This window comes from Taurulus bubalis (assembly GCF_910589615.1).
Source record: "Taurulus bubalis genome assembly, chromosome: 8".
NCBI classification, from domain to species: domain Eukaryota; kingdom Metazoa; phylum Chordata; class Actinopteri; order Perciformes; family Cottidae; genus Taurulus; species Taurulus bubalis.
Window position 1 is genome coordinate 16,823,322 of NC_136596.1, and position 25,222 is coordinate 16,848,543.

The 25,222-nt window shown below is 41.6% G+C and overlaps 1 protein-coding gene across 1 annotated transcript in view; it reads right to left on the bottom strand.

The window, feature by feature from the left end:
- The window catches only part of rimbp2b (RIMS binding protein 2b), a gene marked incomplete at both ends in the record, with an annotated part of 73,048 nt that overhangs the window by 852 nt on the left and 46,974 nt on the right, over positions 1 to 25,222 (bottom strand). The window contains 22 exons of the mRNA XM_079222502.1: positions 1,860 to 1,994; positions 2,621 to 2,692; positions 3,212 to 3,238; positions 4,485 to 4,588; positions 4,887 to 4,949; positions 5,096 to 5,264; positions 5,465 to 5,646; positions 6,970 to 7,095; positions 7,595 to 7,703; positions 8,780 to 9,550; positions 11,008 to 11,169; positions 11,665 to 11,814; positions 12,055 to 12,720; positions 13,280 to 13,452; positions 16,357 to 17,229; positions 17,310 to 17,419; positions 18,216 to 18,295; positions 18,845 to 18,993; positions 19,785 to 19,989; positions 22,562 to 22,582; positions 23,074 to 23,124; positions 24,942 to 25,046. Of these exons, the coding sequence (XP_079078628.1) occupies positions 1,860 to 1,994; positions 2,621 to 2,692; positions 3,212 to 3,238; positions 4,485 to 4,588; positions 4,887 to 4,949; positions 5,096 to 5,264; positions 5,465 to 5,646; positions 6,970 to 7,095; positions 7,595 to 7,703; positions 8,780 to 9,550; positions 11,008 to 11,169; positions 11,665 to 11,814; positions 12,055 to 12,720; positions 13,280 to 13,452; positions 16,357 to 17,229; positions 17,310 to 17,419; positions 18,216 to 18,295; positions 18,845 to 18,993; positions 19,785 to 19,989; positions 22,562 to 22,582; positions 23,074 to 23,124; positions 24,942 to 25,046 (4,503 nt within the window). The remainder of the gene's footprint in view (positions 1 to 1,859; positions 1,995 to 2,620; positions 2,693 to 3,211; positions 3,239 to 4,484; positions 4,589 to 4,886; positions 4,950 to 5,095; positions 5,265 to 5,464; positions 5,647 to 6,969; positions 7,096 to 7,594; positions 7,704 to 8,779; positions 9,551 to 11,007; positions 11,170 to 11,664; positions 11,815 to 12,054; positions 12,721 to 13,279; positions 13,453 to 16,356; positions 17,230 to 17,309; positions 17,420 to 18,215; positions 18,296 to 18,844; positions 18,994 to 19,784; positions 19,990 to 22,561; positions 22,583 to 23,073; positions 23,125 to 24,941; positions 25,047 to 25,222) is intronic.

A 25,222-nucleotide genomic window follows, 5' to 3' on the forward strand; every position in this document is an offset into this window, starting at 1 on the left:
AAAGGCTCCTTTAAATTGCACTTTGGGAAGATGGATGGTCAGATTCCATATGCGGCTATATTCATATATGCAATATCTGTTTTAAACACCAGAAGATGTACCATATCAAAATAAATCTGCTTTATTTGGTATTTTAATCATACAGAGTTTAAAGTGAGACTGTAACTTTTGTGAAAACAAATAAACCCATAAAGCTCAATTCAATGCACTCTGGGGTTTTGTAGCTCCAGCCTACTTGGACTGGTATGACCAGTAGCTAATGGTCAGTGTTCTGACTTTATCACTCTTTACATTGTTACAGTAACTTTGCAGATGAGCTCAAAAGTAGTGTTGTAATTCTGTCATTTGTAGAAGTTACATTCTCACTTTAAATCAATAAGTATTAGTTTCCAAACTAATTGATAATTAATCCTCGTTACCAAAATTAGTACTGATTTGAAAACCTAAATGCTAACTGTTTTGATAACAATTTAATAAAATCTCTTCATGCTATTCTTTGGGTTTTTGCATAGAATTGGTCAGATTTTCAGGCTTGTCACCCTGTGCTGACCGGCTAACTGTTATGACCATTTATTTTCACTAAACCTTTTGACAATTCAGGGTAATTGTACAACAATGGCCTTTTAGCTTACCATGAGTTACAGCAGGAGACTTATTGCAGGAGACAGACATTGTCATGTACAACACTCAGAGAAACAACTGAAGATACCATACTTCTTGTCTAATGCATTGGCTGGGTGTACTAGCTAACAACAAACATTAATAATGAGTGTTTTAGTGAAACAAGGAGGAATCCTAAAGGCAGAGCAGCACTAAAGGAATGTCATATAAAGTATACATGTTGCATACCAGAAGCTAAGGGTACCCATGTCATCTGCATTAGACGAGGGGGGCGTACTCTTGGTATCCTCAGTTGCTCACTTACGTGACGGAAACAGAGCCTTTAAGGTGTGAAATGAACACTCTTCTTCTGTTTTGCCAAGCGGGTGAGGAAAAGAAATGAAAAAAATATATATGGTGATGGCATTCCAATAGTTTGCACTGTGACAATGGCAAATTAGACCACAGGGAAATAAATATCTGATGAAACTTATTCATATTTTAACAATTGCATTATTTGTTAAACACAAAATAACATATTTACATTTAGTAAATAATTACTTCTGAAATTATTCTCTGATGGCAACATAGGCTTGCGTGCTACTTTACAAGAAAGCAATATACAAAACAAGGCGTTCAGGAGCAGATACAAAAGTTGTACTACACTAAACTTTTTATATAAAATGTTCAAGAATTCATGCATCTGGACTATAGAACATGCTGAGCTACAGACTACATAGATCATCTTTGAGTACAACAAAACTATTTACTCTATTAGAAATTATTTGAGATCAAACACAGAATATATTCATAAAGCATCTGTTAAAATGCTAAATATGCATGTGCAAAAAGTGTTAACTGCTGTTTTTCAAGACATTACAGAACAAGTAAAAAGTCACAGGAGCGTTTCCCCCTCCTCTTTACTATCATCGAGAATGCTTTATGAATACAATAGATCCATGTATTATTATGCAATGCAAAACTTCCCCCTTTCACAGCAGTAAACATGAAAAATAAAAGTACCTCTGTCAAGTATTATTCTTAAAGTTTTATTTTTTTTCATAGATCTTAGACATCTATTTATTTACAGTGTAATGCTCGAAAGTCAGAAATCCCATCATACTTCAATGAGACACACACACATACACGCACACGCACGCACACACACACGCGCGCACAGACACGGTACTAAAGGAGATAGAAGGAACTGAAAAGAGTAAATGGATGAGAGAGGGCTAGTACTGCGAAGGAGCATGTACCCTTTTGGTCTTTATCCGTGCAGGAGTGTCCTGGGGGTATCGAGATGGTGAGTCAGTGAGAAAAACCTCTACATCATCAGGCACTTCTTCTAGAAAGTTGGAAGGAACAAGTCCCTTGTGTCCATTGAGCTCGCCCTGAGGAGTAAACAAGGACAGTGAGACCTCTGCTGTGTTTAACTCTAAATGTTACGTTATAGTTTAACAGTTCATCCCCATACTTTGAAGAGGGGCATAGAAGTTAGTTTCAAATTAAAGCTGCAATAAAGTTGTGAGATGGAACTGCTGACACAAAGTCTTGTATCGAAGAACCAGATATTTTCCAATGCAGTTGTCTTGTGCTTTAAATGTGAGTCACATACCATTGTCTATGGGGAAAACATGAATGGGGCTTTTACTTCCAGAACCAGGAGCACTCAAAATAAGTCCTCCCACTTCATGGCTCTACTGACCTTTTGCTTCCTCAACATGCATGAAAGGCTCCAGGGTAATTTAACAATAGATTAAAATAGCCTTGTTTTGTATTTGTGTAGGTTTAAGTTAATGCCACCAGTAATAACTTCTACTTTGTTTCTGAGATGTTTCTGACATGTTTTTTTTCTTTTCTTTTAACATCAGGGTGGAATGATGCATTGCTATTATGCAACAATATCCCATGAGCCATAGCTGTGGCAAATAATCCAGTTATGGGTGTAAATGAGAGATTTGAAAAATTATTAGTAAGAAACTGTTGCTCAACGGACATGGACATGTTTAATACTTACATAATAAAAACCATCTTCATCTATTTCACCAAAAACTGTGATGACATCACCGGCACAGAAAGTCAGTTCACCCTGTCAAAGAAGAAAGAAAGAAATACATTTGGCTTGTTGTACTTTTTCTGTTGCTTACAGCAATATAAGTGTGCAGAGGATTTTCCAAAACATCAAATGTACTGGGGTTTGATGAGTTTGAAATGTTGTGCTTCCTTCTCCAAGTCAATGTGATGCATCTTAAACACAAGTTTCAATTCAGTCTCAGCAGACGGACTGTTGCAACTTTAAATGCATCAAATGTTGGAACTTTGAAGACAGGATTGCAACACACATCTGGGCACATCTGTCCTACAGGGTTTTCGAGAACACACAAACCAAACATAGCGCATGTACATAGGAGACAGGTTGACACGAAAGACCAAACTGAGGAGGGGAGATGCTGGCTCAGGCAATGCATGAGGGGCTGTATTCATGACCACCAGGGACAGAGGGCCGTGGCCCGTCATCTGAAGCCCACCTCCTCGTTTGCACTCCAACAAACGGGGGAGGAAACACACACAGAGCAGACATTACCGTACCCTCCTCGCCCTCACTCACCTCCTCATTCAGTCTGTTGCCCTCATACTGTGTCGGTGGCAGTGCCAATAGAAAGGTCAGAATAAGTGAACGGGGAGGTGGGGCAAAAAAACAACACGGGAAAGTAATTCAGTCCTAGCTTACACAATGCTAACTGTAACTCCTCATTCAACCTCTCCTTTGTAAATATAGGCTCTTTTCACAGCAACCATGTTGACACGTCAAATCAGGATAAACACAGGTGTAATGGATCAGATTCATTATGGTCTCATTCTGTTTAGTGTGTCACAGCATTCCAGTGAGCCAACATGTACAATACCAGGGCCTTGGCCTAACTAAATGGAAGTAATGGTTTTAATAATACATGTGTTTACCCTGCAATGTCAAAGTAGCTGCTGTGAAAAGAGCCTTATTCCCTGAATCACACTTAAAGGAATAGTTTGACATCTTGCCAAGAGTTATACAATAAGGTCAATACCCCTGGCTTTAGGCCGCAGCTAGGAGATGGTTAGGTTAGTATGAAATGAAGACAGCGAGCCAGGTTCTTTCTGAAGGCAACAATATCTGCCTATATCCGCACCTCTGAAGCTCACTAATTAACACGTTGATCTCTACAAAAACTGAAATGTAAAAAACAAACAGGGATTGTAAAAAAGCAGGGTGCCAGACGTCTATTAATTAATTAAAATATATATAAAAATAAATAAAAAACATGAATATATGCACCTGTGTATTATTTAAATAGCTTAGTATTGAATGCACAATAACAAGGTATTTTTATACATGGCACTAGGCTCAGTTTAATATAAAACACAAGTTTAAACAATATATATAGTCTCAGCTCCAGCTGTCAACAGCTAGCTTGGCTCTGTCACTACAACTTGTCATTTTCACATTTTGGTTTTTGGCCAGATGAAACAAAAAGCTGTAACGTGTTATTAAGTGGGCTTTATAGATGCTGGTTGGCATATTTACTAAACTTTTGACAGAACCAGACTGCTTGCCCCTGCTCCAGTCTTGGTGCTAAACTAAGCGCCCTCTGTAGCTTTATGTTAAATAGACAGACACAAGAGTGATAGCAATACTCTAAGCAATATACTGAAAAGGCCTATTTCCAAAAATGGCAAACTATTCTTTTAAATTCTGAGTTGACAAAACATTAAATCTCCACACCTTTGTGCCTATGCACCTCAAATATCATAGTTTTATACAGTTTTTATGCATTTTTTAACATGATGGTGGTGACAGGATGAACATGACAAAGTAAATAGCTGGAGCCACAGCAGGACAGTACCTCTACATCAACGTTAGGGGAGCTCTCTCGGGGGTCATAGTCGTACAGAGCCACCATTCTCCGTGTTGACATTGGATGTTGACGGCCGCTCCGCCTGTTCCTCTCTGCGGAGAGGACAAATAAAAACAGACAGAACACAATTTTAATTGGTGATGATATAAACACTTTTCTGAAGGGTGTGATGACCTGTGACGATGCAAAATAGCCTTGCAAGTCAACAGACTTTCCAATCTGATCATCTGGCGTGCAAGGTAAACTATTCCTATGTTCATAGTTAGGGAAAGCTTAGCAGCAGCAAATACAGTGGAAATGAGCTCAAAGCAGTTTATAGATGAATAAGGATGGTGGGAAGTGAAAAAAGCAGTAAAGATGAAGCAGAAGAGCAGCTAACTGGACACAGACCTCTCTTGGACTTTCTGGACCTGCGATTTATTGAGCGGCCATCTTTGAAACGGTCACAGTTCACTTTACAGGAAAGCAGAAAAACAATTAAGTGGGAAGAGTATAGAAAAGGAAAAATGCATCAGTATAAGACAATAGAGCATTAAGTTGGTGATATAAACACAGGGTATGAAGGCAAAGTAAAACACAAAAGTAAAATTATGCCTCACCTAACTTCTCCACAGGAGTGTTGAGTGGCAGGAAGCCCTGTTTTAGGAGCTGGTCCATCATATCGTCATCCTCTGTTTGGATCTCAGACACCATGTTACAGGGGATCAGACCTACTCGATCGCGGACCTCCGCCCTGTAGAAGCCATCTGTGTCTTTATTCCCAAAGACCTAAAGAAACAACAAAGTGTTGTCAAAAACAAAGACATATACCATTATTCCTGCAACTAGGGTTGGCAAAGACTACTACTATCTACATGTATTTCTAAAGGCATCAGCTAAAACAACATTAAGGGAATTAGATTAGTAGGTGTTTATAGAAAGAGTTTGTTTGTTATCTAGGTTTGAAACAATCATCTGTAGGCCAGCACCTTGATGATCTGGCCCTCCTTAAATGGCAGCTCCTCATCAGCAGCATCAGGGTTTGGAGACATGGACATGGGGTCATAGTCAAAAAGAGCCACGAACACACGGGTCATCTCCTCCGGCTCCGATTCCTCATAGTAATCCGGCGAGCGCCGTCCCCGCCCGTGCCTGCGACCGCCAAAGCCGTCTGAAACATAGAGGAGGCCTCTGCTGCTACTACCAGCCTTATACAGCCACGCTGGCTGTAGAGGCAATGAGAGCAGAAGATGTCTCTTTGTTAGAGCTGACAGGGGAGAGGGCGATGAGATGCATGTGTGAACAAAGAGCCAAAGATCGAATGCGATAATTATGCTTTTAGTTTCAATCTCTTTCACTTTGAAAACGGTACTCCTGTTGTGTTCACAGACCAAAAGCAAAGGTTTGGAACAATCATAGCACATCAGGATTCTTCGTTCACACATCTCAGCTGGCTGGCGTGACAGTCTCTAAACATCATCAGCACAGTGGTAGCACAGTACAACACAGCACAGACAGGAAACACATGTCAAGCAGTTTTTGGGGTGCAAGGGAAACTGAATGATGCACCAGGAGGACACAAGTAACACTGCACTATTGTTCATTGCTGTTTCACTGCCTTATCTCGCAGAGGCTGATTAACATGCTCGCTTTCCTATGAGTGGACATGATGAGGAGAGCCTTCCTCCATCAAATGCAGGTGTACGGTCATGCTTTTAGGCCTCATCTGGAAACAACATGCAGCGAAAAAGGGCAAAGGAGGCACGTTCCCAAAGGAGATAACACATCAAATGCTCCAGCAGTTTCTGGCAGCGCAGATATCAGTGAGGGGGAAGGGATGGACCTGATATCAGTTCCCCATGCTTCTCATGGATCACCATGTTAAATGTTTCAATGGCAGATTGTAATTCTGAATGATGCCTCAGAGATATTGCAACCAACACTAATTAAGCAAGTGAAAGTGAAAAGTGATTTTTGAAAGATGTCAAATGTGCTTCAATGGTGTAAAACCTGTTTGACGTTGATGGTAGCAGAGTTGATGAATGTGCAACGGAGTTAGACCAACAAGAGTGTCTTTCCTTCTCACTGTATTGTAAACGGGTCATGCAAAATCAAAGCAAAAGGGCCTCTGGCTCAAGAAGGCGGGAGGAGAAGGAAAAAAGGAGGTGGCAGAGAAGCTAAGGAAGAGGAGGGCAGGCTAAATTAGTGTGGATATGGCGGGTAAATGGGAAGAGTAGGAGTGAGTTGGGGTTTCTTGGGATTGAAGGAGTGTACATACAGGGAAGGGATTTTCATTCTCCGAAAAACAGGAAAAGTGGCCAGTCTTGTCTTCCCCGGTCAGCTTTATTCAGCGAAGCGAAGCTAAACTAAACAAAGCAGCTAACTGTCCAGCACAGAACAAAAGACCACCATATCACGGCATGTGTTTAAGAAAGATTCTTGGCCTTTTCTGGCATTGTCAAGGTGAATTATCATAGTCAGCTGCACCACATACCATATTGATCCTCTGAGGACATAGACCGCCATATCCTGCGCCGAGCTACACTGCCATAGTAAACATCCTCCTTGACGGGTGAGAGGTTCCCCTCACTCCCCTCACTGTTACTGTCCATGGTGATCTCTACAGAAGACACCAATCACAACGTTACCGTCAGAGATCCCCCGCACACACACTCTGCTCTACCCCATGGCCCATTCACTCATGCTAAAACAGTAGGATGATGGCGTTGCCCTGAGGTGTGGGGTGTACAAGGCAACAGGTTTCACTCTGGAGTCACTGGGTGTAAAACAGCAATGCTTGCACTGTTGCGGGGAGGTCAAATTGGGTGGTCATGTAAACATGTTAACCTACAGTAAACACAGGCATAGGGAGTGTGTATCTGGGATAACTTTCCTGCAAAACTGCATGTGAACATTTGGCAAATCCAGCTTGTGAGGATGGACAGCTACAGGGTGGGCAAACATCCCATAAAATAAAAGTCTACGTGGTTATTTAAGATCTATGGGAGAGATGTATAGCTCGGCTCACATGGGTAAGGGAAACACATGGTATAAATAGCACAAACATCAGTGGCCCTGCAGGTGGGGATGACGTCTCCTCATGTGGTGACCTCACTAACCAATGGATGGGATGGGCCGTTGCTGAGGAGGGTTGCCGATGTGAACCGGCCTCCTCCCTGAGTGGTCCAGACGATCAGCATTTCCATAAGATGTTGAGTTCCCAATGATCTTGAGAGTAAAAAACAAAAGACACGAGGTTAGAACAACAAATTGTCTGCATTGTGAAGATAAGCAAACATCAAAAAGAATCCCACAATCCTGTTAAAATAACAAAAAAAAACATAAGAGCAAATGATTTGACTTCCATTTGTCCTTAGGGGGGCAAAATAATATTTAAAAGAATCCATAAAACAATAAGGAAACCCAACAAGGCATTAAAACAAGTAAATCAAATCAACCCCGAACACAACAACATGGACTGGGGGTCAGGAAGGGTCAGATGTTTAGCTAAAGACCATTTGTTTGGTTTGTTTTGTTCTGTGCATGTCAGCTTCTTGATGAGAAAAGAAAGCAAATGGCAGCACAAAAGACAAACATGATGAGTAAATAAAGAGAAAGAGTGGATGAGAGGAAAAGTGGCCTGTGAGTAAATGAATAAAGATAGTTAGATGAGCAAAGCCATTACAGCTTCAGTCTAGGGCTTTGTACTACAACAATCAAAACATTTAATTTATGAAAAATGATGATGAACAAGTGGAAGAGACAAGCAAGAGATGGGTTGAAGGCATGTGGGTTAAAGGCTAAATGAATCACCGCAGGCTGCAGAAGTCTTGATCTAGCTTTATTTTGTATATGAAGCAATGAGAGGCAGGAGATGCTTCAAGCACAAAGCGGAGCGCTATGGCTGCAGCTGTAGGGTGAGCCATGGAGAGTAACAGATGAAGCCGGCAGCTGAGAGAAGGCAGGGGAAGAAAAGACAGGAGCAGCGCTTCTCCATTCATTGCACAGACTTTCCTTGAAATGGAACCTTCCCCCTCAAAGACATGAGAAGTCAAAACTTAGTTAAATGGCCTTTAGGTAATTGAAAGCTTTACTATAATACCACCTGACATACAAGCAACAAAACTCACTCAAAATGAAACATTGAATCCGACCAACCATGAACATTGTCATAAAAACAAAAACAAAATGCCAAATGAAAGAAAGAAAAGGGGGTAATCATAAAGAAAAACAGACAACATTTAGAAAACAGAATGGCTGCAGCTTGCTGATGAATAGTACAGCAGAAAGTCTGAATCACACACCAGCGGCTGGTCCCGGTTGAGCCTGGACAAAGACTGGGCCCTAGCCTCCCTGTGGTGGCTGTAATAGACCCTGTCCAGCTCGTTCAGCCTGTCCTCGCTCAGAGCCCCTTCTCTGGAGTAGTTTCGCGGCCCGGCCTCCCGACCAGGCCCAAAGTGCTCCCTGTTCCTCAAGTCACCCGTGTGTACGGACTTGGCTGCAGTCACTGGGTCAGAGAACTCCTCCTCCACGCTGCACTGGCGGGTCAGAGTTCTTTTACGGCCCATTGCCAGCGCCCGCCTTTCGACCGGGCCTTCACAGTGAATGATGTGAACGGGCCCCCGAATGGGGCTCCCATGAGCGTAGTACCCTCGATAGCCACGGCCTAGAGAGCCTTCCTCCTCACTGCCGCAGTCTAAACCACTGTCGGGACTCTTGGTGTTCTGGCGGTTGGGCCGTACCAGGCCGCGGTCGTCTGCGTTGTAGCGGCTGTCGGTGAAGCGAGGGGAAGAGCGCTGCCGCTGCAGGGGGTGGGAGTTCTTGCTTTGGGTGAGATGGTTGTGCATGTGGGTGTGCTGCGGGTATTTCCTTTGCTGAGTGTGGGGCGTTCCGGGCCGCCCGCCATCTTCAAAGCACAGGCGCTGGCCCATGCTGTCCACGCAGTCCGACTCTTCCTCAGCCACCTCGGGGATGCTGTGAAGACGCTTGCTGCGGAGCGACTTCTGCTTCACCACCTCCCGCTGGAGATCCCAGCAGTCTCTTTCCTCGGCTAAGTCCTGACGCTTGTAATACGCCTTCAGTCATGACCAGGAGGCAAAGTTCCACAATTTCAAATTTTAGTTAGTAAGTTCAATTCAAAAGGTTCAGTTTAGATTTGTGTGAGGGAGGTTGAATGGTTTTTCGGAGGTTTTAGAACAGGCAGGAAACAACACAGTATGTGAATAGGACAAATGGGGGGAAAAGACAAAATAAAGACAGAATTAGTTATTTGTGGCAATGTAGTACTCATTCCGTGAGGAGAAAATGGCATGCTCTGAACGGGAATCTGGGAAGGCTCAAATGTGGAGTGGTAACTGATAAACTGGGCACACAGAATACATGTGGAAAAGGGAATTTCACTTGTGAGAAATTGAAAATATCCAAACAAAAAACTAAACGTGCTTAGTTAGTGACATGGGTGAGGGTTAAATGAAACATTAATGTCCATGAAATGAATTATATTTTTTTAAAAGAACCGAATGAGTAAATGCTGAGGAAATACTATATGAGGACAATTTTTTTTTTTTTTTTTACATTTTCAAATGGAGTGAAACATACAGAACTTCCTTCAGTGTGCTTACAGAAAAACAGAAAACAGGAGAAGCAAATTCGACAATTCATCTTACGACTATTCCCTTAGCAATATCTAATTCAAATTAATATTTATAAATCAGAATTTTACATATTTTAAAATTAATGTGTTTACAGAAATAATACGGTGGTGGATAATGTGCAACAGTGATTTACTAATAGATGGCGATGACAAAAAGGAGATGTAGCATTAGTGTATTTAGAGAGCTAATGACTACTCATCATGAACAACACATTACTATACACATTTACACAGGGATAACCTTCCCAAATGTGCAATGATTTTGTATTGACTTCTGGAAGCAGTTCTACTTAAATAACAAAGGACCAATCGGCCACTAAAGTACACCTCACTCTGATAACATGATGGCAGATTGCCTTTACATCCACACATTCCCACTGACAGACCAAATGAAGACAGGATCATGTACAGACAATGTTAACATTTACAATTACAATAGTAAAATTAAACATTTGGACGTGACAGACATAGACAAGCGTGAATATTTCCATTTAAGTACTCACTTAAATGAGATTCCCATGTGCACTTGATATGTCATGACCCGTTGATACAGTACAGTATATTAAAATGTGCACGTCAAAATCACATTCTAACGTTTGACTTTAACACTTGTAACACTTGAGCATGCGGTACACACTTGGGCTCAGCCTAGATTGACTAACGCAGTGCTGGAGGAGGCGGGTGTAGGAGCAGGCTAGGGTGGGACCGTGGGTTCAGCTAAAACAAGGCAGGGGAGCTCAGCCAGGCAAAGCCACGACGGGCCTGGTTGTAGAGCCTGTGAGAGAGAGCGGGTACCCCACCCCCACCCTAATCCCCTGTGTTCCCCTTTGCCTCTGGCCTCCACCTGGCCAATACAGAATGAAGGTGAGCAGTATGTACCTTAAGGGTGTTGTGAGAGTTGATGCTGCGTCTACGGCCCTCCTCCAGTTGCATCTCAGAGTAAAGATCTTCTTCATCCTCCTCCATTATGTCGGACAGGTCCGAACCCCGGCTGCTCTCGGTTTGGTACTCCTCACTGTGGCTGTAGTGATGATGGTGGTGCTAAGGGAAAACCAGAGAGAAAGGTGAAAGGCACCATGTTAGGTAAATTTCAACAAGTTCAACGATTCATATTCTTTTCTTTTGGTGATATCTTTGGTGCTGGATTATGTGATCCCTATTAGAGAATACCACAGCAATGGCTGGTTAGCCCCAGTGAAGCCACCTCGAGACTTGGACACCTTCATACAAGTGCAGAAGCAGCTAAAAACTCTAATTGGCCAAAAATACTGAATTTCCTTTAGCTTTTAATATTGGTCAATGTATTTTTTTAAAGCCTACAGCTATTACCTTATTTCCGATCAGAGCCAGAACGTTGTGTTCATAAAGCTGTGTGTGTTTTTTTATTTTTTATATGATATGATGTGGTTTGATTTCATTCAATATGGTTTTGCCTACATGATGTAGGTCGTGAATCCATGTTGCAAACCAAAACAAGTGATACACATTCACCGCTTGTCTGAGCACAGCTTGCTTTGTTTTTTTTCTGCAAAGTACCTGTCTACCCAACTCTGAGCCTCTGAGGAATTCATCCACCGAGGCTCCTCTCCTCCTCGCATGAGGAGAGTCGTAGCCATCCTCCTCCTCGTCAGAGTTGAGTGGATGCAAGGCGTTACCTCGCTCACTGAAGATATTCCTTTTCTCAACCTGATAAAAGAAATATTTAGAATGAAAAAAGATCCAAATAAGTTTGTATAACATTCCTACCATCACAGTTTTCTTTTCTCAAACCAAGTGAAATATTGGGTGAGCTGTTTAATTGGTCCACTTTTTGCTAATACAGTTTCCTAATAATTTTTAAGAGACATACAGTTCTAACTTACCAACACTAATTGTTGTGTAAATGGCCCTTAAAGTAAGCTGTATTTCGGAAACAAGTTAACTTACCCGGTTGCCCTCGGCAAACACTCTCTGGGCAGCTTCCCTGGCCATGGCCTTTGCGATGGTGTTGGGGATGGGGGCTCCCTGAGGCTGTGGCAGGATCCTCTGAGGAGAGGGCGATCGCCGTGGTTGGAAGTGCGGCGGCTCCAGGTTGGGTCCACGCATGGGAGGAAGCGGAGAGGGGGAACGCTCCCAGAGCTGTGCTGTCCGAAGTCCCACCTCATGCTCTTTGGTTTCTGGCTCTCTGGCACTTACTAAGGGTTTGGATTTGGGCATTGGGTGGCTCTGGAAATGAAGCTGAGGATGAGTAGGGGGTTGGCACATGGGCTGTGATTGCGGCTGTGCGTGGGGCAGCGTGTGTGGCTGGGCTTGAGGCAGAGGCTGCACCTGGGGCTGAGGATGGTTCGGGGGGTACGTTGACGGGTAAGGAGGATGGATCTGTGAGTGTACCGGATGGGACTGTGGGTGAGCCATATGGTGGGAAGGTGCAGTGGTTCGTTGGGAGAGTCGTGGAGAGCCCAAGAGATTGTTCGGGATGATGGCCACCGGCGAGTCTTGGGACTCTCCTTGTGTTGATAACGTCCTTACAATGACTTCCCTGGCCTCCAGACACTGAATCCTGTTTAACTCCACGGTCACATAGTCTGCTGTGGGGTATAAGACCTCTGCTATCTGTATTCACATGGGAACCAGAGAGTTTTATTTATTTATTTTTTAACCAAAGGGCAATTCAAAATGTCAGCACAGAAATGCACATATTCTGAAATCCTACAATCCTACAAATTAACTACATGCATTTCTAGCTCGTATACCTGTTGGCTGAAGAGAAATACCTGATTATCCAAAAGACACACACAGATTTGTAGATGCACAATACACATGACCATATTAAAAACTAAAGCCCTCACAGGCCTGTTGGGAAATGGTCACTTTATCTCTCCATCCAGAAAGCCGATTTTTGATACATTTTTCTCATATACATACAAAAAGATGTGCTGCCTGTGGAAAGGGGATTTAAACTAGTGCAGCACCAGTGTCAGCTCTCTTTTATTTGAAGTTACGTATATCTAAAGTGATGTCTGTCCCAGGGGGCTGGATACGAGCATTATATAATTTCTCCAGGAGATGGCAATAGAGCACCACTCATAGAAGTCGCCGTTAAGTAAGGCAAAACCTTTTTGAAGACTTGTATTATACGATTTATATATTTATATGTATTATACATTGCTACCTTTTGTCCCTTTGTGCACACGGCATAGCCAATCACGCTGGCCCCGTTTGAGGTTCCTGAAGATGTCAGAGATGGCGGCTTCCATCTGACTTGCAGGATCCCCGGCGTCTGACCACACTGGACCTGCACCTCCTGGGGAGGGAGAGGGGGCCCTGGGGAACACAACACACACACTGGATAAGGAGAGAAAAAAAGACAGCTCAACAGTGGCAGAACCATTTCTGTTGATTTACAAATTTGTGCTGACCTCAGACTTCCCACAATAGCATTTCACAGTGGTATTCTTGGGTAACCGTATTTTATGTCTCACATTAAAAGGACTGTATATGATATCAATGAAATGAAGAGTCATATGTGCTGTGACAGTTGAATGTATGATCTATTATATTCAAATATTGTTATTTGTAGAAGGATTTTGTTATATTTATGTCTGGCGTTATGTCTCTGTGATGTGTGTTCCCAGATTAATTGACATGCGTATCATGCGCAGGCGTTACATTGGCAGAAAAAGCAAAGTTTGCTAACATGCAACCATCAGTGTACGTGCAGTAATATCTTGTTGCCAGACTCTCACTGACAATATTCTATGGAGCGTCAAAAAAACACAGTTTGCTATTTCCACAATGTGTCAGTGCTGCTTGCATACTAAACAACATTCCCATCTGTGCAGTGCTGCTGCTCCCCTGCAGTCACACAGTGAGAGAGAGTGAGCAGATGCAGTCAGCAGTATCTCAGAGCTGCAATGTGCAACTGTTTGTTTGCCCGAGAATCTCCATCAACACAATCTTGATCACATTCCTACACTTACTGTCAGCTTGCAACACACAGAGCAGCATTGGTTGTTTGGTGATTTAATTTCCTCTTGTCATTTTCAAACTGTCATAAACAACGAGCTCCTCTGAGAGCTGAAATTAGTGTATAAATGAATATTTCAGTGGAGCCACTTCCATTAATACTGGACACAAACAGCGGACAATAATTTGTAGGCATGGAATTGGAGGCTGCTGTGTGTGACTAATAATAATAATAATACAAATGTTGTATCGCTAAGAAGAAATGAAGTTGTTTGGAGAACCCATGTTGAGTGAGAAAGCCTAATATAGTGCATTCAGACAATGTTCTTCTTATTGACAGCGGTTGTTCACCACCGATACTAACACCGTTTCAGACGCTTCTAATTAACATGTTCAATAGATGGATTATTTAATGAACTCACAGCATGTTAACTCGTCAGCTGCCAGCAGAAAATGTCGATTCAAACTTCAACCCTACTCCCTATCCTCTCCTCCTCTCTCACTACCTCTGTATCCTCCTGAATCCACTCCCTTTCAGCCTTTTTTCTTTTAATTGCTTGACTTCATAGTCTCTCTGTTATGAACGATGTCAATATTCAAAATGTGGGTTATCCTTCAGTTTCCATGTTGAATCAAGGTTAAATATTCACAAAGCCATTCCTCTGAGCATTTAGTCGTAACAATATAATTAGAACTGAACCATATTTGATCTGCACACACATTTGGCTAACTACACAGTTTCTATAGATTTATAGACACAAAACAATGCTATAAATGTAGCTGGCTGTGGAGACAATCACATTCTCACTTTAAAAGATCCCCGTTGCCAGACAGTCAGGCTGTGAGACCTGACTTAGTACTGGCTACAGCAAAGCGTCTTCGGGTCTCGTGGGAAAAGAAGTCCCCGAGATCTACGCTCACTATTTACACTAATTTGGCTTCGAGAGACAGTGTTAAAGCTCCATTCAGCAAATGCTTCTTTAATGTTTTCTCATTGCGTTTTTGTTGTTGTGTTTCTACCATACATGTGAATCATCGCAGTAGTACACACACAAATCCTTGAGGGCAATCTAAAGGCGGCTTGTGAAAAATGAAAATGGCTGAGATGTTTATCAAGTTCGTAAATGTAAGGCTGAGTAAATACAGAGATTGCTGTATTGGATGTAAATTATCTTTCATTTTGAGATACCAAATGACTTTGAAAGAGAATATCAGGCTACAAAAATGGCAATCAGATTGGTGAGGGCACAAGAGCAATTTTACCCCTTTATCATAAATACAATTTTTACACAAAACTTACAAACTGGTTGCATTTACAGACACTAACAAAACCAAGTCTTTGGTTCAGTCTGAGCGCTCTCTTGTTTCCAGCCACAATTGTGAACCCACTGTTGAACCCACTGTTCGCCACCTTCCAAGCACCAAACAGCAGACAGAATAAGCTTGCTCGTACAAAGTCGAGCATTTCGCTGCCAAAGGGCATTGTATTTATCTCATATATTAAAGAGAGATACAATGAGCTAAAAAGGAATGCCAGTTTGGATGTTAAGCAGGTATGATCTGTATTATGTTCACCAGCCTAGTTTTGTGTGACAGCATGCTAACATTTGCTCATTACCACTAAACAAATAGTACTGATTTGTAAGAGTTGGTCCTCAACCTGAGTATGAATGTTTCATTGCAATCCATTCAATAGTTGCTTCACAATAAACACAAATGTCAAAGGTAAATAGTCCTGCATATAAATAGTCCTGCACCTTTCTAGTCTTCCGACCAATCAAATGCGCTGTACAATACATGTGTACATTCACCCATTCACACACACATTCATACACTGGAGTAGAATGCAGATGGCATACAAGTGCCACCTGCCCATCAGGATCTCAACTAATTCACTCACTGATGGCACAGCCTTCAGGAGCAAGTTGGGGTGCAATGCCTTGCCCAAGGACACTTCGAATGCCCGGAGGAGCCGGTCTGACCTACCTCTGACTCACAGCTGCTAGAGAAAAAGTCAGGCCATCCCAAGAATCATTAGGATACATTCTCTGGGAACTATCTGTACAACTGACAATACTTCAGTCTGGACCAAAGCAGTGGGCCGAGAGACCAACCAACAGACGGACTTTGCCATCCTTTAAGCTGTGCTAGCATGGCTAAAAATATCCCAGTAGGTCTAGCCATGACAATGAAACCATACAGCACAAATAAATAATTCCCTGCCTTTCTGTGGTTTACTGGACAGATAAAAGTAATAATGTGAGTAGTGTTTTGGAGGCTGACCTGCAGGCTGAGTGCAGAACTCCACAGAGATTTCCCTCTTATCCCTTTGATCCATTGGAAGCTGCCAAGGCACCTGATGTGGCTGTGCCACAACCTTCACTTTGTAAACTGTCATGGGCTTCAGGTTGAAGAACTTGTACTTATAGCCCCCTGCCTTGACCATATCATACTCTGCACCATTGAGGAATATGGTGTGACTGTAGTTGCTGTTGCTGGGCATCCAAGAGAGCTCAGCAAAGACCTGCGTGATGCTGTCCACCCGCAGGTAGTAAGGTGCCACCATCACATCCTTTCCCACGAGCAGAGTGCACCGGAGCTCGTCCGACGGGCCCCGGTCAGTGATGCTCTGCACTGAGATACGATAGGTGTTTGTAGCAAGATTAAGCTTTTCAAGAAGAGTCTTTGTCCTGCCCCCGTAGGGGACACTCATGCGCAACTCCTTATCCACCAAGACATTGTAGCCACTGATGGAGCCCCAGCCCGGTGGGACCACAGGAGGATCCCAGCCAATGATCACACTCTTGGCCAGTTGTTTAATCAGGTTGATGCGGCGGGGATAAGGCACAATGTCTTCACCGACCTCGTCAGTGCTGACATCCAAGGTTCCTGTCCCGTTGCTTGAGGAGCCCAGGAGGTCCATGCCCAAGATGCTGGTGCTTATACAGTCTAGTTTACTGTCAGACAGCAGGCTGCTTATGCCTGTTCTTGTTCCTGTGCCAAGTTTCAGTCTCTGAGGCCCCAGGCTACTGTGGTTGAGGTAGCCAGGTTCTTTAGCCACTGTGTCTCTGTGCTGGACAGAGGGTGTCTCCTCATCTTGGACAAATTCCACAAAATTGGACGGGACGAGTCCCCGTTGTCCATCCAGCAGCTCTCCTGAGAAACGGAAACACGATAGTTGGTATTGTGGAGATATTAAGGTTAGAGGATTAAATAATACCAAAGGCAGGTCAGACCTTCATAAAAGCCGTCTTCATCCATTGTCCCGTAAACATAGAGATACTTCCCTGCCACCAGGGGGAGCTCTGCCTCAGGATTCTCATTAGGTCCGTCATGAGGATTGTAACTAAATCGAAAAACATAAACGGACAATTCAACTGCAGACATGTTTTCTTTGTTTTTATGTAAACCACTCTATCTTATCTAATATGTATGTCAAGGAAAATGATTTGCTGAGTGCTGCTTTGAATATATATATATATATATATATATATATATATATATATATATATATATATATATATATATATATATATATTCTTTCTATTTTTATCAATTTATTCTGTTTTTATTTTGTATAAATGTGAGAGAGCTGAGGACAGTGTGGGTTGAAAGCTCTGGCCCTGTTTCACATATTTGTGCTCTGAGGATTTCAATTATTTTTTGTGCTGACAGGTAATTTTCTTTAGAGATAGAAACACTGAATCATCTTTAAGACCACAGCCTCAAGCTCTGTGAGAGAAATCAAATAGTCTCAGCAAGATGTGTCCATGACTTGTTCACACTGAGCAACCAGTTCAGTTCCTTTCAGAGGTATGAAGAGGATATTCGGCCTCCTCTCTTGTGAGTTATCACTCTTTTTTTGAACAGTCAACTGTTCTGAGGGTCGCTTGTTATGTGAGCACAAAGCTCCTGTTAACGCTTACTCTTAAAATGCAGTGAAAACCACTTAAGGTATTTCCAAAGTTAAAGCACTGTAAGGACTTTATAGAACTTGTTGGCAATAGTAAGGGTCTCCTCCTGCACTGATCTGATTACAAACTCCCGAAAGAGTTTGTGTTTTTGTCCGAATTCAGTTATTTAAATTAAACAAACTACGTGGTGAAGAAGTGAGGAAAAACTGTGTATGGGTGTGCACGTACCTGTACCGAGCAATACACAGACGAACCTTCCCGGTGAATCTCGGTTTGGACCTGGTAGTTGAGCTTAGCTCTTTGTCCATCTGGAGAATGTGAAAAAGACACAAATAATCTAATTTTCAACATAAAATTCTCCTTGTTTCTGTTTTCACCTTTCACCTCATTTTCAGATGGGCAAGCATTCTCTGTTGAGATGATTTTCTATCTTTTGGAGGAAAGAGGACATTTCCTAATATGAGTTTAGTATACAAGTTTCCAGAGAGTGTAAAAGCTACAAATCTTTGCTAAACTGAAGCTGCATCTTTTCCCCAAATTGTTTCAAACTGCTGTAAAAGACAACAAAGGTGAAGCAACAGATCTAACTGATGAGTTGAGCTTACTTAATGCTGTTAGAAGGCACTTTTAAATATTGTCAGTTGCTGTTGGTGGAAGTTCACATTTGGAAAAACAGGGCAAAATAAAGCATCTAAGTTGTTATGGATTCTTCTCTTTGCAGCCCCACATTGTCATTTTGAATGTTTAGATAGTCTTGCCTTGTGCAGCTTGAAGTTTGTTAGATGTCAAGAAAAGTGTAAATGGAGAAATAGGCAAGGCAAAAACCATATGGGAAACAAATACACACTATCAGATACCTCAGGGAGGAAAGCCCGTGCTGAGCTAATGACTCGACCGCGAGTGAGGAATGTTGGCTTGACAGAAAGGAGCTCTGGCTTGTCTCCACTGATCTGGAGTGGACGAATGAACTCAGATATCAAAGATCTGCTTGTTGGAGCCTCTTTGCCTGTGGAACAAAGATAATGTCTCTCATTAGATCTCCACATCACAATACAACAGAACTAATATCAAACCTGTGACTCAAAAGAATAGAGAGACAGAAAGCAGAAAAGTAACACAACATTTTAACATTGTCTCTGGCATTATCTAAACATGTGCTTAAAATGTAATGCAAACCACAAAACAGTACCAAAAACAGTAACAGTAATTGTACTATGACATGACCTACTCACTCTCCTTTTAAAGGTATTACTATTTTTTAAATAACATACTCTTCTGTTTCCAAAGATTCTCAAAAAATAACATTAAAATGAATTATGTAAAATTTGAATTGTTGAATGGTACATACCACTGGAATTATAAACATTTATATCTTCACAAAAGCAATCAAAAACAAACAGAGAGCAAGTTTTGCCAGCCAGAGGCTAGTATCACTAAGATTGATTATTTCATTAACAGTTTGTGTTTACTGCAAATTAAGTCAGAAGCCTCTCAGACGTCTAATTTAAGCTGCAATGTGTTCACCTCATTGTGAGGGAACAGACTCCTTTTTCACTGTACATACAGTGTGGAGGTTTTGCCAGCAGCTCTCCCATGACAGAAATTATACATTTATTCAATTACACAGTGCCAAATTAATCGAATTTATTAACTTCGGTCCTAAGTGGGATTTCAGCCACTTGAAAATATGACATTAAATCAATATTACCATTTTCTCTACTAAAGAATACTTAATATATGAATATCAAGCATTGTAAAAACAATACCTTCATCTCAGCATAATGATCTTAGACATACCTTTCCCTATGGGGGCAGCCAGTCCATTAAGGAGCTGTGAGAGGGTTTTGTTGGGCGACCCGGGAGATTCACAAATAGTTAAGGGGTCAGAGCTGAGGATATCAAACGTCCCGGCCTGGAGCCGGAACTTCTCCAGCTCTTTTGAGAGGAGGTTGAACTGCTCACTCTGAGACCGACATTTTTCCTCCAGCTCGCGGACTTTGGCCTGATGGTGGTGAGGGAGGAGAGTCGTCAAGAGAAGGAGTGAAAGACAGGGACAGACAGACATAAAGAAGGACAGACAGACCGGGAAAGAATGGGAAACATAGGAAAACACAGAAGAAAAAATAAGGAAACCAGAGGATACAGGACTGAATATTCTGCACACAGAAATACAAGAGTATACACAGTAGAGCAGGTACGTATATAAGATGGTATACGTCTACTGTCTACACACAAATAGGAATAACATTTAATTTAGGACTCATAACATGTGGACTGGTCATTGCAGATAAAATGCTTTTTAAATGACTTCATCCACTACAAACAGTGTACAGATCACATGCACAACTACAGTTAATGCTAATAATAATGAAAAGACAGGATATGCACACCCAAACTGCACATTGTCTTAGAGGATGAGGCTGAGGAGGATTATCAAATAATCCTTTATGAAGACCAAAATCAACAATAATGTTGTCCTACTAACAACTATTGTCTTATTCCTCTGCGCCATAGAGCTCCTTTGTTGTCTAAAAAGTATTAGAAACAAATCAATGAGCCACACTGTTAGACTGGGTGACATGTTTTTCATAATCACCAACATGGGCATTGCAGTTTATTTGAAAGGAGCAGTATGTAGGATTTAATGACGTCTATCTCTTTTCAAGCGTGTCAGAGAACTACGGTGGCCTCCAGGTAACATAAAGGAGTCAGTGTTTGGTTTGTTCATTCTGGGCCACGGTGGAAACATGCTGGTGCAACATGGTGGAATCTGTAAAGAGGACCTCCTTCCTATGTAGATATAAACAACATCCTAAACTAATGAAAACAGAACAATTCATAGTTTCAGGCCATTATACACTGATGTAAACATAGTTATGACTACTATATCCCATTTCCATATAGATCCACCTAAAACCTACACACTGGTCCTTTAAACCAATCCCACAGATTGAACACCGTCCTGCTGCTGTCAATACTCTATTAATCTGCAATATAGTCCACAGTAAATGCTCTATTTACTTCTGTTTGGGTTTGTTATGTGTGAGTTATTTAACATTTGCTAAAAGCTACAGCGCCCCTCTGTTTTGGGTAATAACTTTGCTTTTTTTTACGTATAAAAATATGTATTTGTGACAATACAGAATGTTTGTTTTAAATATTTACATGTTCATTGTAAATAATTAGACATGGGGTTGAAAGCCACAGACAGCGTAGAGACGTTAGTGCATATTGTTGGTCATGGTCATTTCATGGGATTTGTTGACAATGACAAATATTTAAAATAACATCAGCCAAATACTTTAAGAGCAGGAAACTTAATTACACAAAGGAACACTGAGAAACTGAGCATGATTGTTTGGGCAGGTAAAATGAAAATTCCAGATGCTCGAGCATGATGTCTCAAGTTCAATAGTTGATCAGAAATCACTTTTTAATCTCAAACTGACAACAATCTGAAGTGCAGATGATCTAGAAGACATTGATGCTACCATGGAATTTCTTTAGCACTGCCCAACACACAGAGCGCCCTCTGCAACACTTTCTATGCTCTATTCTGTTAGACACGGAGTCCATTTCATGCACACAGATTGTTGCTGGATATGACATGCTGTTAGCAGACAGACAATGAAGGAAGTCTTGCAGTTGTGAAATATAATTAGTAAATTAAGAGGCATTAGTTGTAATAGCTTCATACACTTCTCAGCTGTATGGCAAATAGTTTTTAAAACACATGCTGAGTAACAGACATGCAACGCTACAACTACCAGATCACATTCACTGTTTGGCAATGTGATCCTTTGATATTAATACAGTCTTATACACTAAGAAAGCTAACATCTACTGGATGCATAGATACATCAGTATAATGACTAATATATATACATTCTATGTGAAAATATCTGCAATACATAAAGACTTCCAGATTTGTTAAATCGATTTTCTCCATTAATTTATTGTAGCCTGATATTTTTCTTCGATCACATTTAAACACACATTATTAACACGTGTTTGGTCTTATGAAGTTAAATTTGCACACCTCAATGTGTTGATGGGCTTTGATTATGTGGGATTGAGGTCGGTCACTGAGGCCCCAGGCATTCCTCTTTAATTGAAGTCGATCCATATTCTGAATCTTTTCATCAATTGTTAAGCAAGTGTCGCTGAATTTTTCTTTATGATCAAGTCAGAAAGACCTCCAGTTTATGCTGTCAGTCAAGTTCCAGACTTTCAAAAAGCTCTCCACTTGTGAGTTTGCTTTGATGGGAAATGTGAAACAGAGCTGAGTGGGTAGTAAAGCCCAAGAAAAGAAGCAGCCCTGAATATTTCTGAAAACCAAAAAGCAAAGAGCACACATCAGATTAGTTCTGAACTGATGTATGCTTTATGTAACTTTTTACCTCTTGAGTACCACTTGTATATTTTATCGTGTTTATCATTAATACAAAACTTAGATCATGATGAATAATTTTGTTTGTAATGTGGTGTTTCATCACCATACCTGCTACGATTGATGATACTGGGAAAGGTGTAGAAAAGTATTAAGTAAATAAATAAAAACAGTTCTGAAATACCTGCATGCCGTCCAAGTGGTTCTGTATAAGCATAAACACACCCATTCAGTAAAAAGAGATGTAGGAAAGAAATAAAACACAATTACACATGTGATCACTCGTACACATCTTGAAAGCACTACACTCTTGAAATCAGCTTTGACTCTCAAACGCATCATCACTTTATTATAATACTAAAAGAAAGATGAACTAATACACATATAATGGCAGTTTGTTGACGATTTATTTACCAGACTGAAAAAGGCTATTTAAATAACTTTATTAAGTTGAAATGTGTAGCTTACAGGTCAATTTAACAATATTGTGAAAATAAATCTACTCAGCCCAGAATTCATTGCTTAAAACATGAGAACTAAAATAAAATAAAAAGAGCATAAAGGTTCAGTGAGGTCAAGAAGAGCAGGACATGTCTCTAGGTATACACAGGTCTGCCCCAGGGCGGACTAGTCCCTTATCCTCCAGCAGTAACCACATAAACACACAGTCAACCCCCCCACAGTCCAGACGCTCACCTCTAACAGATGGACAGCGCCTTCATGTTCCTCTTTTGCCTCAACCTGAGCCTGGGAAATACAGGGTGCAGTGTTTCAGTTCACCTTCATTTATATTGCAGTTACGTTTCAGTTTAAAACGCCAATGAAAGGCCTTTGCAGACAAACTGGAAACACCTTTTTCAGTCATTGGTGATTTGGGTGAAAATGTTTGAAAAGAAAGCCACCGTCTCTGTCAACACTGAGAGGCGACGATGAAGGATGTCTCTTACCTCCACTTTATATTTTGATCTCACATTTAACATTTTAAAACAACCTTGATTTAGACAATTCTTACTTACCGTAACCACAACCAGCTTTATAAACATCGAACAAAACATTGCCCGAGAGCATTTAAACCAGAGGTCAAACTACCAGTTTGGGTACCGGATCCGCCTTACATCTGGCCCACAAATAAATCTTTAGTTTTTTCTAGTTTTCTCCAATATAGAAATTGTTTTATTCTCCAGTAAGGCTCCTTCTCCAGCTATAACACCAGCTATAGAGCTGAACGTTTGTTACCACTCTCATACCTGTTTGTCTGCCAGCTACTGTTTAGTTTAGCTTAGCATAAAGACTGAAGATGTGCAGTACAGGAGCAGCAGCACTTGACCTAATAACCTACAGGATGATTTACAAGCACACCACACCCCCTAATGGCTCTTTCTAAAAGACAAGCTGATATACAAATAGACAATTTATGGAGTTTAATGCAACTGCTTCCTGCATTTCACACAGAAAGCTGCTATTCTCCTGGAATACAGGGTGTTCAAGTGCCCCCTCCAGTCAAGAACAACCTGGCCACAGGCCCACAGGTAATGCGACTTTGAGAAGTCTCATCGACGTAAAGTGTCCTGAAAATGTAATCTCAGTTATCTCATACTTGCTACAATATTATGGAATGCAGGGGCAACCTTGGCCTTGCGTGTATGTTTGAATGGTTGTTGAAGTTACTTTCAAGAAACATGGCTTTGACTTGGGCTCTGTGCAAATGTATGCAATTTTAACAAAGACATTTTAAATGATGTTCCATAAATAATAAATTAAGGAGGCTTGTGCAATCAAGAGAGATGCAGTTGGGGTATTATAGAAGCATTAAACTGTGTAGAAATGTACCATAGTATGCGCCACATCTGTGTTCCACATAAAAAACATCTGTGGACTTTGCAATTTCATAAATCTACTTTGCAGGCAATTAATTTAGGAGAATGCAAAGTGCAGCAAGTGTTCGAAGAAAGATAAGGCAGTAATGAGCTTCTGTTAATGAGAGAAAGAAGCTGAGAACTCTGCCTGTGAAAGACTGACTGTGAAGCAGCAAGAGCAACACTGCAGCAAGAGCAACACTGGGGTACACACTGTTTCTAGAGAAGACATTGGTGACCATTCCTATCACGTTCACACGAAAGTATCAGCCATCGCAGCCTTTGACATTACAGTCAGCTCCAGTGCACAGAGGCCCGACCATCAAATGGCCCGGGCCAGCATTTTTGTTTAAGCAAGCCTCTAAAAAGTGTCAAATCTACTCTGGGTTTTGAAAGTTTGATTTGCTTGCTTGCAACAAACAAGAGGACTGCTCCTGAAATGTTGAGCACTCAGGGTTTGGAGATAGACAGCTGAAGGATGGGGTTGAGAGGATGCACTGGGAGAGCTCTCGTTGTGCCAATGATGAAAATGTTGAGAGAAGTGAGTGTTATAGCCTCTTTGCTCTGCTCTCAGCATAACAGTCTTTGAGTTGACTTTCACCTTTGTTGGAACTAAAAGCTCTTTGACTCATGACACGGGCGCAGGCGAAGCAAACAAGAAAGCCCAAAGCTCTCAGCTGTGAGTGTAAGTGGCCTGCGCTCCCTTACCTTCTGAAGAACTTCAATCTCCTGCTGCTTTGCATTGAGTACAGCCAAGGCCTGCTCATGCTCCAACTCTAGCTGCTGCCTCCGCTCTGCAGCCTCGCGCATATGCTGTCCGCAGGGGGTGCAGGGGTGGAGAGCCGGGAGGGAGGATTGTATGGGGGGAGCATAGAGAGGGCTGCTGTTAGTAGAACTAAAAATCCATCAGCACTAAGCCAACACAAAATGCATCTCCAGTCTTTGACTCCACACTCAGAGACAACACAGGTGTTACATGTGCACACACA